This window comes from Mesoplodon densirostris, chromosome 2 (assembly GCF_025265405.1).
Source record: "Mesoplodon densirostris isolate mMesDen1 chromosome 2, mMesDen1 primary haplotype, whole genome shotgun sequence".
Taxonomy (NCBI): Eukaryota; Metazoa; Chordata; class Mammalia; order Artiodactyla; family Ziphiidae; genus Mesoplodon; species Mesoplodon densirostris.
In genome coordinates, this window is record NC_082662.1 from 47,097,484 (window position 1) to 47,112,302 (window position 14,819).

A 14,819-nucleotide genomic window follows, 5' to 3' on the forward strand; every position below is an offset into this window, starting at 1 on the left:
AAACAGCCTTTTGTGACTGGGAGAGAAGGATCAGAGGAAAGCCTCAGACGGGGGCCCCAGGGAGCAGCTGTGCTTCTTAAGGTCAGAGGACTGTAAAACAGAAGTGAAATGTCAGGCGCTTCACCCAAACACACAAAGAGCGGGGGACACAAAGCCCGCCTCGGAGCTGTGCAAACAGCTGTCACCAGGAGGGGACAGGGAATTTGGAAGGCTGGGCCAACCTGGGTCAGACAGGTTGCCCTGAGACCTATTCTCAAGATTGTTGCTGCGACCAGAGCCTGAGCCCTGCAGGTGTTCAGAAAACAACCACCACAAGGGGCTGGAGACCACCACCACTACCCCCCGCCACTGCCACCTCAACTGCAGACGGGCAGAGGGAGCTGCCACCCAGCAGAAACAAGCGACGAACTTCAAGTGGGAGCCACTGCTTGTTCAGCACTCAGCAAGCATCTGCTGGGCACCTCTCACAGGCTCCATGAACTAAGAATATGGCAGCAAAAACAAAAGGCAAAGGTCCCCAGGAACCACCAGGCACCACCTGGAAGCAAGGCAGGGAATCAATTCTCCCAAGAACCCTCAGAGGTGGGAATGACTCCCTCCTTATTACCCATCAGGAAACTGAGGTCAGCAATCGCTTGCCACTTGGCCAAAGTCACACAGCCTATAAGATCCAAGATTCAACTTCAGCCTTCTCTGGGTAAGCGGCTTTCAAAGTTTAGACTGAGACCCACAACAAGGCAAATTTTACATTGAAAACCCAGGGCACATGTTTACTTATAGGCACCCATAAGTTGCTGAAAACAGAAGTTTCCCGAAACAATGCTTATGTTTACTCTTTGCAATACAGTGTTTCTTTTTTTGTTTTGTTTTGTTTTGATTTTTTTGGTTGTGCTGCTCTGCTCAGCATGCAGGATCTTAGTTCCCTGACCAGGGATCAAACCCGTGACCCCTGCAGTGGAAGTACGGAGTCTTAACCACTGGACCACCAGGGAAGCCCCAGAGTTTCTTTTTTTTTTGTAATTTCCAGTTCGTGACCCACTAAGTTGATTTCACAAAGCAATAACGGGTCACGACTCACAGTTACCATTCACCACTTGTCCATCTCCATTAAAACGCATATTTAACATACTTGATCCCTGGGCAGGGATCAAACCCTTCTCGCTTCTCAAGGACCGGAGCCTAGCTCACCACCCTCAGGATTTACTCAAAACTCTGCAACAGGCCCCAGGAGCAGGGGCAGCAGAAAGGGGGTGGAGATAAGGGCTCCTGCCCTCAGGAGCTTTCAGTCTAGAAGAGGGAGAGGAAGAGATACAACCTTGACCCCCATCCCTCTACTTCCAGGCAGCAAATAGCAAATGAGTAAAAGTCACAGAGTTCCCGGGGGGAAAGACAGAAGAATAGGTGGGTGTTCCCCTGGGGGTGGTCCTGGCAGGCCTGGTAGAGGCAGCCACATTCTAGGTTGGCATCTGCTCTACAGCAGGGCTGGAGCAAAAAAACCATCTCAAGTACCAAGGAGAAACACCAGGGACGGGTCAGAGGGGCCTGGAGAAATTCCAGATTCCCAGAGCAAGGGAAACAGCTACAAGAGTAGGGAACGGACACTGACTGAACACCACAGGCCGGTGCTGGCCAGGAGCGTCCACGCATCAGCACTTCATCCTCACGAGCAGCGGGGCTGGTTTGGAGGCTGCATGTATGAACCCCACCCCCAGTCACTCGCGGCTGCTTGAAGAAGGTGGATTCAAACCCAGGGGTCCAGAGTGCTAATCAACCAACAGGTGGGTCACGTATCCCAGGAGCACACCTCTCACACCAGCATCGTTCTGCTGCTGTCCCCCCTTTCGGCCATCAGAAAGCCAAGACTCATACCAGGCCTGAAATGAGATAATAAGAATGAGAGCACAGGGGGTTCCCTGGTGGTCTACTGGTGAGGATTCAGTGCTCTTACTGCCGTGGCCCAGGTTCAATCCCTGGTCAGGGAACCGAGATCCTGCAAGTCGCGTGGCATGGACAAAATTAAAAAAACAAACAAACAAACAAAAAACAATAGCACACGTTTATGGCACTTATGCTGTACCAGACACAATATGTATTGTGTGTGTGCACGTGTGTGCGTGTTTAATGTGTGTGTGCGTACATAAACTCATTTAATCCTTGTAACAACCTCATGAGGCAGGTATACTTTATTAACCCCATTTTCCACCTGTGGAAACTGAAGCACAGAGAGATTAATTAAGGTGCCCAAGTTCACACAGCTTGTAAGTGCAGCAAGACAGCATAGGGCAAAGGAAAGAGTTATGGAATCTGATACGGTTTACAGGTTTGAGTCCTACTGATGACTTCAGGTGGGGCATCTTTCCCCTCTGGGCCTCAGGGTACCTCCTTGTAAGACATGACCTCCAATTCTACCACCTGCATGCAACCCTGCTACCTACACATACTACATTAAATACCCTTCCCGGCCACCACAGGGGAATGGGGCTGTTTACCTACTCCCACAACCAGTCGTGATGCTCTGCATCCTGGGCTCTCCAAAGAGAAGGCTTTTTAAGCACACGAGCGCATCCTGGGCGGCATCTGTCTCATCCACTGGACACGGAGCAGAGCGGGCACTCAGTAACTGGACTGCATCAACACCTCAAAACTTAACAATGGGGGCTTCCCTGGTGGCGCAGTGGTTGAGAGTCCGCCTGCTGATGCGGGGGACATGGGTTCGTGCCCCGGTCCGGGAAGATCCCACATGCCACGGAGTGGCTGGGCCCGTGAGCCAGGGCCGCTGAGACTGCGTGTGCGGAGCATGTGCTCCACAACGAGAGAGGCCACAGCAGTGAGAGGCCCGCGTACCGCAAAAAAAAAAAAAAAAAGAAAAAAAACTTAACAGTGTCTTCTGCTCCTGGTCTGGGGGCCAGCTGACCAAGGCCTTGGGCACCCAGAACCAGCTTCCCGTGGACCTGCAATGGCTGACACACCCCTTCCTCACCTTCTCCTTAAGGGCCCTTTTAGGGACTCCTCACTCAATCCAAAGGTCAAGTGAGGCCCGAGGCCGCCCAGGGCAACGTATGTACCAAAGAGGGCTTCCCTGGTGGCGCAGTGGTTGAGAGTCCACCTGCCGATGCAGGGGACACGGGTTCGTGCCCCGGTCCGGGAGGATCCCACGTGCCGCGGAGCGGCTGGGCCCATGAGCCATGGCCGCTGAGCCTGCGCATCCGGAGCCTGTGCTCCACAACGGGAGAGGCCACAGCGGTGAGAGGCCCATGTACCGCAAAACAAACAAAAAAAAAGAGGACAAAGACAAGACCCCCAACTGCGGGGCTTTCGAGGCTGGTCATCCCTGCAAACACTGACACAGCACTGCCCTGCACAGGTAACCTTCCCTGGACAGTTTTCCATGCCTTTCTCACAGTTACCCCCACAGTGGAAGTACGACCCTTGTGCCCACCTTACAGTCAAGAGAACAGACCTTGAAAAGTGGCGGCCCCCCGCAGCTGACAAGGGGTGTGAAGCCGAAATCTGCATCTAGGTTTCTGCACGTGCCAAGCTGCAAGCTCTTCCCATTCAGCAACGCGACAGCCACACACGGGAGTGGGACAGGACCACTCTGTCCGACACAGATAAGGGGCACAGACGTCACAGGGGAGCATTTATCAGTGCCAGCCTATGCCAGGACCGCCTGCCCTGTCCCTGGCAGGGGTCTGGGGGGTGGGGAGACAAGACACTGGTATTTGGGGGAGGACTCCATGACACATCAGAGGAGCCCAGGCACCGGAGGGCATCATCAGGAAATTAATGTATCCAGTTCCCTAGGGTCAACTTGCTCTTCCAGAAAAACATGCTGTTATCTCCATCATATTAAAAGGTTCTGGGGGAAACTTTGGGGATATAAAAAGAAAGGAGGGCTTCCCTGGTGGCGCAGTGGTTGAGAGTCCGCCTGCCGATGCAGGGGACACGGGTTTGTGCCCCAGTCCAGGAAGACCCCACATGCCGCGGAGCGGCTGGGCCTGTGAGCCATGGCCGCTGGGCCTGCGCGTGCAGAGCCTGTGCTCCGCAATGGGAGAGGCCACAACAGTGAGAGGCCCGCGTACCGCAAAAAAAAAAAAAAAAAGGAAAGGAAACAAACTCACCAAGCACTGGCCACAGAGAGACAACCATTTTATATATATAATCCTACTTAACCCTCACAACAAACCCATAATGGATTCACCATTTCCCCATTTTACAGATGGCGAAACCAAGGCTCCAAAAGTCCACGCTGCCAGGAAATGACAGAGCAGGAACTGGAACTCAGGTGTGCATCCCAGCCACCAGTCAGAACCCAAACCCTTCAAAATCCAGAGGATTCAGGGCCCAAGGGGGCGGGGGGGAAAGCATAACATGGGAGAGAAACATTCCTAAAACTCATCTTGCCAAGGCTACAAAAAACCCCATTACCCTGGCGAATCAAAAACAAACAATCATCATTGTCTGTTTGCTGTAAGCCCCCAGCAACATGTATTAAAGAAGTTTATGTGAATCGTCTAATGCACTTGTGCCGTGGTCAGAATTATTACCAAGCTAAAAAAGATTAATTTTTCTAAATACTCTAAACCCCAGACACTATTATAAAGGCTACAGCTAGTGTAACATTTCTGTTATCTTGGCTGACAGGCCCTCAAGCACACACACCTCCCCTCCACCGCTCCCTCTTAAGCTCACACACACACACTCACCCACAGAGGCGGGAAGGTCAAGAGAAGGGGCGAGGAGGCTCTGGCCCGAGGTCCCCGCTACAGAAGCAGCTTGCCTTGGAAAATCGAGCTGGGTGTCTCCCGGCTCCCTCAAAGCGGTGAATGGCACACAGCTAACTCTTGGTCCAAGTCTGCAAAGGCTTAGCTAACAAAGATGGCATTATGCACAGACTGGAGCGCACGGCTGGTCTTGGAGTTCAAATGAAGTGACCACTGCCAAAAACTTTGTTTGGGTCCCCCCTGCTCCCCCCGCCCCACCTCCCGCCTTGAAATAAAGGGCAAGGATTTGCAATTTGGGGTCTTGCCGCCACTTGAAACCCATTAAGATGGCCACACTGCCCGGGTTCTGGCAAAAAGCAATTCCAGTTACTCATTTAGTGTTTAATTAGCTACCGATAGAGGAGGCTGGCAGCCTCTGGGGTTAAGAGGAGCTGCAGCAAACAGGGTGGGAGCCCGAAGAAAGGCCACAACACACAGTCTGAGCTCCAATGGTGGCGGGGGGAAGCAACCGTGTGTATGTTTTGTTTTTATAATCTGCCACACAAGGTGCCAAGGGTCAGAGCCAAAGGCAACACCGTGAACTTGCCAGGACCTCTGGGCAGATAGCTAGAGCGGCTTATCGCGGGGGAGAGCACGCCCCCAGCTCCTCAGAGCCCAGCTGCGGCCTTCTCCCGCTCCTGCCCACGCTGCCACCCTCTCACACCCCTGCCCCCAAAGGGTTCTGGCAGGCAGGGACGCTCCCCGCCTGGAAGGAACCTTAGCTCGGCACATCCAAGGAGAGCCCTCTCGAATATCACTTTGCTATTTCAAACCCACCAAGGACGCTGGACCCCTGCCACAGAGCCACAAATACCTCAGCTCCCGTCCACGCCCAGGACTCTGGGGCGCTTTCCGACTTTACCCAACCTGCCTGGAGACACAGACTCACAGCTGGGAGTGGAGGGGGGGGTCAGCTGAGTCCTGCTGGGGGGAGCACAGGGCTAAGAGAGCCAGCCCCACTGAGGCTGACCTGAAAGGGACCGCAGGTCTTCAGAGCAGGGAAAGTGAGGCCCACGACTCGCCAAGGTCATGGGACTCCACATCCACTTGGCACCCCACATTCTTCACTGGGGATCACAGAGGGGACAGCAGCCGTGAACCTCCTGAAATCATGTACAAAGTCTCCCCAGTGGGGATACATGCATTTTCTGGAAGGAAAGGCCATAGCTTTTATCACATTTTCCCTGCCAAAAGAGCCACCGCACCATAACAAACTCCCTTCTCGGAGGCCAGGTCCCACCTCTGCCAGTGACTCTGCAATTCACCTCTCAGGGGCTTTAGTTTAATTCTCTGCTAAATTTATTTCTTCAGTGACCATACATGGGCACACTTTGGGTCAAATGATAATATCTTCCCTCTGTTTCGCAGAAGTTCTGTATCAAATGAGGGTTGTCAAAGGCTCAGAGGTGGAATTTGAAAGTGTGGGGTCTAGTCCCAGCTCTGCCACCTCCTGGCTACGTGCCCTCAGACAAGTCATCTAAACTCTAGGCCTCAGTTTCTTCATCTGTAAAATGGGAGTGAGATTAAATAATAAAACCTGACCAACAGGCAGCTGTGAAGCCAAACCACAACCATGTACTGAAAAAGCGTTTTGAAAAGTACAGCAATGTGAAGGTCACTGCTCTCCAGCACCTTCAACTCAAAGGCACTGAGCTAGTAGGCGGGACTGTCCACTCCACAAAAGGCCAGGACCAGACAGACATTGGCATCTAAGAGAATCCAAGCGGACCCAAGGGCTTCACCAGAGAACCTCTGCTCTGGCCGGAGGGGAACAGCAAGGAAACCACAGGCAAGGTCCCTGTGAGCCTCTTCCCATGGCCTCTGGGCAGCAGCAAGAAAACCACAGGCAGGGTCCCTGAGAGCCTCTTCCCATGGCCTCTGGCCTCTTCTGACTTCAGGTAAACCAATTTCTCAGAAAAGTACATTCTGGGTACCAAACCCTGCATCACTCTTCATTACGTGTGGTCAACATCAGGGTGCTCTGGCTTATACACAATAAGCCAAGCAAACTGAAGTTTCCAGGTGTGTGGAGGAAAATAGACTGTGACTCAAATAAAAACTCACCAATTCAGAGAAAATTTAAACCCCCTCTCCCTCTGCTGAGTCACCTGGTTCATTCCCGGCCCTGTGGCCTGGCTTGGACTGACCCACCACCAGGAAGGGGAGACCACTGGCCAGGAACACAAATTCACTTCTCTAGGAGAGCTGAGACCAGGATCTTCCCAGATGAGGACCTTCCCAGCCCCACAGGAGTCCCTCCTCACCCATGCCCCACACACACTCACCACTCACTACCCACTAAGGCCCAGGCGGGTATATCTGAGCTGCACGGACAAACCATGAGAATCTCTGAACCTCCTTGATTGAAAACAGAAGGCCAGTTACCGCATGCTCTTATTTACACCCCGCTTTATCTTCTAAAAAGGATTTAAGGTAACTAGTCAACCCACATTAAAATCACCTGGCTTAAGATGACCCAGCAAAAACGAGTCACTAAAAGAACATCTTCCAATATTCTACTGGCTATCCAAATTACCAAAATGCCCCAAAATGAGTATTTTTTCTTACCCATAGCTCCTTAATACCTTCATTCATTTAGCATGCGTGCCTACTATGTTCAAGGTATTGTGGGAGCTACAGAAATGAATAGCTCTTAGACGAATGGTCTCTGGCATGGAAAAAATGAATAAGCTGTGGTTAGAAAGACAAACCTGAATGAGAAGTTAGCAGGAATAGGTGCAAACGGGTGACATTTGCCATGGACCTGTGCAGCCAAGTCTCGGCAGTGTTAGGAACACAGATTCTGGAGTCAGTTATGACCTGAGTTTGGATCCTAATTCTTACAACTATGATAACCTCTCTGTGTCTCAGTTTCTTCATCTGCAAAATGGAGTTAGCAACATGTCTTCTCTCCCAGGGCCACTGGCAGCTTGAAATGAGAGCCTGAAGCTAAAGTGCCCAGCACAGGGAAAGCCACCAACAAAGGCTTTGTACAGGTGGTTTGTATAGACACTGAGATGAAGGAGTGATCAGGGTGTGCAGCAAACTATCACCAAAGTCCTCCACAAAGAAGCTGAAAAGTGGACAGGACGTGACGGATAAAAGAGGCATTCACCCCAGACAAAAGGAAGGGAATCCAAAAAGAGGCTTCAGCAATAACTCTAGCAAGAAAGATAAGGGTGAACAAGATAGTAGCCATGAGAATGGAGAGAACACACGAAAATTTGAGGAGGACAAAAAGAAAAAGAGGGTTCCTTTTCTTCATTTTCTTAAATATTTTTTCATTTTCCCATTGCTTCTCCTTCACCCCTGCAACTCAATACCCACCCCCCTTAACTCCTTCACAATAGAGACATTCCCTCCCCATCCCCATTCATCACTCCATCCCTCCTTTCACATGACCTGACTCTCAGGCCACATGACACCAAGTGGATCCCAATCCAGGAGAAAGGGTTTTGATCCCAAGATCTGTGAATCCTGGGCCTCAGTCACTGTGATTTCAGCTCTTGGTAGCTTCTTCTAAATGTCTACACCAACCTCAGCAATCTCTACACAATTCTGCTGCCCTTCCTCAGCAAATCACTGAAAGAAAACCCATGTAAACGTTCACTACCACCATACTGTTCCAAGACGGCGGACCAAACCACAAATTGCCAAAGAGAGTCTCACGTCATGTACTAGAGAGCCAAACTTAGTTAAAAATTATTAACTTCTCTGAAAGATAGCACAGACATCCTATATCAAGAGAGGGACTGGAAATAGGTACGTCCCCCGCCCCACTCTAAAATGAAAGCATTTTGCATAGCTGTCAAATACAGGCCACACAGGAATTGGCCATCCACAGGTTAAAACACACACACACACACACACACACACACACACGATTTTTACTAGGTAGAAAAGTCAAATTCACCAACTATTTTTATACGGCTAATGTAACTCAGCCTCTACGCCAGGAAACCCTGTGATCATCACCACCGATTTTCCCAGAAGAACCACATCACAAGTGAACCAGCCCTCTCACCTTGTACTACTAAAACTTCACCAGGCCATAAGAACCATTCAGCAGCTTCTCTTTTTCAGCCCTGGAGAGGGCACAAGAACTGGTCAATTTCCTCAGCATTCCACTCCAAGGGTATTAACCTTACAGTCATAGCGAAATTTCGTCGCACTGAATATTCTCAAAACCAGGGCGCCCCCAGGGGAGTCTCTAAGTCCTCATATTACAAGGAGGAATGTTCACCAGAAAGATACTTGTGGCATGGGATCTGAGCACTTGTGAAACTCAACCAAATGGGTTCTGGTCTCCCAGGCCGGTTTCAAACTGCGTGCAGGGGATGCAGATGGCCTGGCCAAGTGGGTGGGCTCTGATGACATTCAAAACACCAACTTCCATGCCCTAGAGCTTTGGGACCATTTCTTCCTCCCTCATGCAGAAGTGCAAAATCCAATAAATCACCTCTTAAGTGCACGCGTGTGTGCGCACATACAGGCACACACACACACACTTAACCTTCTACAAGACCAACAGGAAGCAAAGGAGGCTGGGAAGATCCTCAGACACTTCCCCTTCCATCCCCCCCAGAATATCCTAACCTGTTTCATCTGATCCTAAGTCTGACTCCACCCCAACTATAGTCCAATTTTTTTTTTTAAGGGGACCTTGGTGGGATATGGACATGTGGCAGACACCTCTCTTATAAGCGTTTCATAAATCTTAAGAAACTCATCCAGGGAGAATGAATGATAGAGTAGAAAGCACTACAATGTGATGAAACTATCTTCACAAGAACATTTTCAACACAGGTTTATGGACCAGCCAAGGACCTCAAAGTACACACTGTCTTAATGGACAACACAAGCCCCCCGCCATAAACACACACACACACACCCCTCCAAAAACGTAATTTGGAAGATTGCTCCCTAGAAAGTAACCTAAGAATCTATTTCACCAAATTCTCACTCAAACACACCTTCTACTCCAAAACACAAGTTTCATATTTACTTTTTATTTTTCTTGGTTGTGGTCAACTTCTTCATAAACCAGCACCAAAGAGGCTCAGCCCCACCATCCTCCCAGGGGACTGCCCAAACAGAACATAAACCCCACATAGTTGAGCCCCGCATAACACCATTTAATTCTCCAGATAGGTATCTACGCTCTTCTGCATAATTATAACATTATGAAATACCATTCACCAAGTTAGACCGCTGCTGGAGGAGAGTACGGGGCGAGGGCAGCAGGGAGGTGGGCAGGACAAAAAGAAAGGCAAGGAGAAAACAAAGACCACTGCCAGTTGGCTGTGTATTTGCTTTTGGTACTAAAGAAGTTCAAGTTATCCAACCCTGCAATTATCGCCAGGATTAAAAATTTGTTACTCACGTAATCATGAAAGGCTTTTGCTTCACTTGAATGTTCACAAGTGTCTCGCCTTTCAGGAGCTGCACAGTAAAGGTCCCAAAATACGCTGCAAGTTGAAAAATAAAATAAGATCAGGTTACTAATTATTACTTGTGTGCCCAACAGCAAGTGTACAATGCACGCTGCTAACAGCACCACGTCTCCCCTAAGGCTCAGTCCCACCTTCCCAGCCTTCATTGGGCATACTCAGCCTAACAACAAAATGGACCCAACCTCTCTGACAGCCTGGCATTTGTAATAAGAGTAACAGCTCTCATCCATCAGACACCTACTATGTGCTGGATGCCTCATGCCCATGACACTGCTTGTAACTACCACAGCGCTGTAAGGTAGGTGATCTTATCCCCACGTTATACATGGGGCAACTGAAGCTCAAGCAGGTTCGGGTAACCCACCCACCGATGCCCAGATGGGACAGACAGGAATCTGGATGAGAATCCATGCCTGTCTCATCTGTGCTCCTGTTACCACCCCCCACCTCCACCCAAAATGGCTGCACTTCATAAAAAGGTTAAATTGTCAAAGTCAGGACTATGACTCATATGCACAGCAAACTGGGTGACTCTGGCGATAAAGGGAATCTACAGGTTCTTCATCCCAGAGCCCACACCCCCCATCTCCTGCCAGCCCACCCGACTCTCAACCAGGCCCTCCCCCAAGGTGTTCTCATACAGAAACCATTCCTCCCCTGCCCACCAAAGAACATGTATCAATTAGCCAAAGGTTATGTTATGGATAACCAAGTATCTCGTTCTTTCACATTGAAATAGGGCCCTCCTCAGACAACCACCTGTCCAGCAAAAGGAAGGGGGCGGATTTCCCTGCCTAACCCCCCTCCATGATTCTTGTATGGTCACCCCAACACTTTGCATTGTGTGAAAACAGACATACAAATCCTCTGTCAACCAGTAAAACCCTATACAAACACAGGGTAGTCACTGGTATCAACAAGGGGCCTTAGAAACCCTCTCCAGGTCGGGAGCCCAAGGCCCAGGGATAGGAACCCGCTTGAAGGGTAAAACGTGCACCAGAGCGGAAGTCTGACTACCAGACCAGTGCTCCTGTCACCATCACAAACAGCCAGCTCTGCCAGTCACCTGACAAGCACCTCACTCCAGGTGCGTGAAGAACGCAGCCGGGCCCTCTTCAGATCAGCTCCACCACTTCCTGCCACCCCAAAAGCCACGTTCGGTGTCAAATCACAGAGCCACCACTGCCTGAGCCCAGCACGACACACTCTTAGTTCCCGGAGCTGAGATAAGGCTGGAGAAGTTGCCGGGGATTAAGGATAGAACAGGATAGAACAGGATAATCGGGGACTTCTGCTGACTGCAGAGGGAGGCTCGAGAACATTTCTTTCTGTGCTCTGAAGCTGCACACATCTGACTAACTTCCTCCACACACTAAAGATTTCTAACACTACAAACTCCCCAGTCCCTTCTGAGTAACTTTTACTCAAAAGCCTAAAGTTCTGCAAAATCCACGGTGGACAGACCCGCCAGCTCCAACCCCACACTCCTCTCCAAAAGCTGCCCCAGAAAACCTACCACCCACTCCTACAGACAGAATCCTTACACCGAATGCCTCCAACTCCGCAGTTCCAAGGTTGGCAAAAGCAATTAAAACCTCATTTTCTCCGTGCAAGTTAGAACAGACACTTCATCCCCATGCATTTCAAAGACACTTGAAACAGTTACCCCAGCGAGCTGGCGGTCAGGTAAACGCGCTAAGATCCCAAGACAGGGCACTCCGTTTTCCTGAACTTCACCAAAATATCAAAAGCCACTCTGCTCTCTTTTCCTTTTGAAAAGGATGTCAAAGACTCCACCAATCGGTCCCACAAAACACCCAAGTCTTACACTCACAGCAACTCCTTCCCGCTGACCCTAAGCCTCCCTCCTGCGGGCTGCAAACCCGGGAGCAGACCGGCGGTGGTCCCGCCCGGACAGGGCCCAGGGGCCTGGGAGAGGGTCACAGACAAGAGAGAGCCCCCATCTACCAACTACAGGCACTCTGCCAGATTCTCAGTAAAACGAAACTTGGTGGTTTTAGGGATACTTAGAGCAGTGGGGGGGGAGGGGGGGAGGTCCAGTCGGTCTGAATCAGTATATTTAAAGGAAGTGGCAGCCCCTTCTTGCTCTTTCTCAGGGTGCCTGGAAAAGGTCCCCATGGATTTCTCTCTCAAGGTTTTGAGCTCACAGAAGAAAAAGGAAGGGGCAGGCCAGTTGTAAAACAGACCTGGTGCCCCTCCACCCACCCCACCCCCACTCCCTCTAATTAAAGCAACGTGCAGAATTGACAAAAACCCATGCAGGTTTTTTTTCTCAAGCCCATGCCCAGCGCCTCAGAGTGAGATGTAAAAGTACGGAGTTTCTATGCAAACACCAGGCACGATTAGTAGGGTTTTCAACAGTGGGCAAAGAGGAGGCAGAAACTTAGGCACCGACCTCGTCTGCCCTTTTCCTCCTTTGCCAGTCCTGAGGGACCCACGGCACCCTGCTCTATGCAACGCTGGGGACTAAGGCATGGAGGGACCCGCTCCAGACCTCGCATCTTTGTTCACTTGAAGCCGGGGGCTCAGAACAAAACAAACACACACACAAAACTATCACACAAACTTACCACCACCACGAGTGCAAAAACCCAGGCGGCTCTCCCAACGTGATGTTTTTTTCCCATCGAATCTAGAAAGGAGAGAGCAGAGACAGCTTAGAGGAGCAGAGAGAAGAGGTGGGCTAGGGGCTTCCCAGAGCCAAAAGGCTGTGAAGACCAACTAACAATAAATGCCAAAAGGTGATAAAAATTCAAAATGGTGGCCACAGTGGCTGCTCCAGAAAACAAAGGCTTTAAGAATAGTGAGGAGGAGGAGGAGTGTCAAGAAATTGGATGATGGGGGGAGTTCCACTCACCTCCGACAAGAAGGTCTGTGCAGATTTCTGTGCTCCTACGTGCAGTAAATATTCGTAGACGTATAAAGCTAACCTGGAAAGTGGGTAGCGGGCAGAGAGAGAGAGAGGGAAAGCGTCAGACCACACCGGGCGCTCGCTCCTGGACCTTGCCAGTTGGCCTCCAAGCCTGTCCTCCAACCCTGTCCGTGCTGTCCCATTGTGGCCCCGACCAGAGGTGAGCAGCTAGCTCGGTCCTGCCTGGGGCCACGGGTATGAGCAGTTAGGGGGTGGGTACGAGGAAACGCGTTTACTTCAAGCCGCGAGGGCTGGAAAGCAGCCCCCGAACTTGAACTTCCAAGTAGCGTCGGGACCAAACCCACCTAGGTCTCTCAAACTCGCAAGCCACCCAACCCCCGAGCCTCGCTCCTTTTCCCAATCCACTCCTTGCCACCGACCCACCCTCTCCCCACGTTTGAGAGTCCGGGGAGACTCAGCCCTGGACTCTGGAGTGCTCCGCGAGCTCTGGAGAGGGCAGCAAAGCGCCGCCCTCACCACCTCCCCCCAAAACAACTGTCCCCCAAGCCTAGGGCCAAGCCGGCGCCGCCGTCCCTGCCCAGCCCGGCGCCCCGGAGGGCGCGGGGCCGGCGGCGAGGCCAAGGGCAGGGAAGGGAGAGCGCTCCCGGCCGAACAAAGCCCCCGGCACGCACTCCTCACGCCGCGGGCGGACAAAAGGAGCCTTCGGGGCTGCAGAAGCCACGCGCCCCCTGCCCGCGCCCGGTGGGCAAAGTGCCGTCACCGCGGCGAGCGCCCCGGCTGGAGCGAGCGCCCAGGCTCGCTCGCGGGACCTCGTCCATCCCTCACCGCGGGCCCCCGCGCCCGGCACGCCCCAAGGCCACCAAGTGCCCCCTCCCCCGGCGGCGCCCCCAGACGCCCCAACCTCCGCCGCCTCCCAACAATGGGCTCTCCCACGCCGCCCGCCGCGGCCTCGGGAAGGGGCCAAGCAGGCGGCGCCGGGGCCCGGGACTCAGCAGCCCCCGCCCGCCCACCTGCCTCCCACCACCCGCCCGCAGCCCGGCAGCGGCGCGGCCGCCACTTGGAAAATAGGGCTTACTTTTCCCGAGCCTGCCCGTCCGAGGGCACCGCCGAGCCTTTGCCTTTGGCAAACATGGTTTGCAGAGAAGAGGGCGCCGAGCCTCGCCGCCGCCGCCGCCGCTACCGCTCCGGCTGCTCCCGAGCTGCCCCCTCGCTCCCGGCCCCCTCCCCGGCGTTCGCTCGCTCGCTCGCTCGCGCTCTCCTCGCCGCGCTCCCCTCCCTCCCCCCCAGGCGCTGGCTCCGCGCTCTTTCCAGCTGTCAAAGCGTCAGCCCCGGCCGCGGCCCCATCGCCCTGGAACTCCTCCCGCGCCGGCTCGGCCTGGGGTGCCGGTGCCACCGCCGCCGCCGCTCTCCCGCCGGCCCGGCTGCCCACTGGCTCGCTCGCGCGCCCGCCCGGCTCAGCCTGCTTCTCCCTCAGCGCCTCCGGCACCGCCGCCGCCGCCGCCGCCGCTGCCGCTGGTCTACTTGGAGCTCAACCGAACGTGGCTACCCGGGCGAGGGAGCAAGGCGGGCGTCAACGTCCCGTGATTGATAGGCGCCTCGGCCAATCGGCCTGATGGGGCGGGGCCGGGCGGCCCGGGAGGGACGCCCTGTCAGCGCCCGACCGCGGCAGTCCCCGCTGCGGCCGCCACCGAGGAGCCGCTATTCCTGCTC

The 14,819-nt window shown here is 52.9% G+C and overlaps 1 protein-coding gene across 2 annotated transcripts in view; it reads right to left on the reverse strand.

Annotated features, from left to right (window-relative positions):
- SSBP3 (single stranded DNA binding protein 3) overlaps nucleotides 1–14,366 on the reverse strand; it is a 165,318-nt gene extending 150,952 nt beyond the window's left edge. The window contains exons 1-4 of one of the 2 annotated variants that reach the window (XM_060089852.1): nucleotides 14,185–14,366; nucleotides 13,095–13,167; nucleotides 12,808–12,869; nucleotides 10,147–10,231 (exon numbers count right to left, since the gene is read on the reverse strand). In XM_060089852.1, the coding sequence (XP_059945835.1) occupies nucleotides 10,147–10,231; nucleotides 12,808–12,869; nucleotides 13,095–13,167; nucleotides 14,185–14,240 (276 nt within the window). In that variant the 5' untranslated portion in view covers nucleotides 14,241–14,366. The remainder of the gene's footprint in view (nucleotides 1–10,146; nucleotides 10,232–12,807; nucleotides 12,870–13,094; nucleotides 13,168–14,184) is intronic. The other variant, XM_060089853.1, reaches the window with a different exon arrangement.
- Nucleotides 14,367–14,819: the final 453 nt, after the last annotated feature.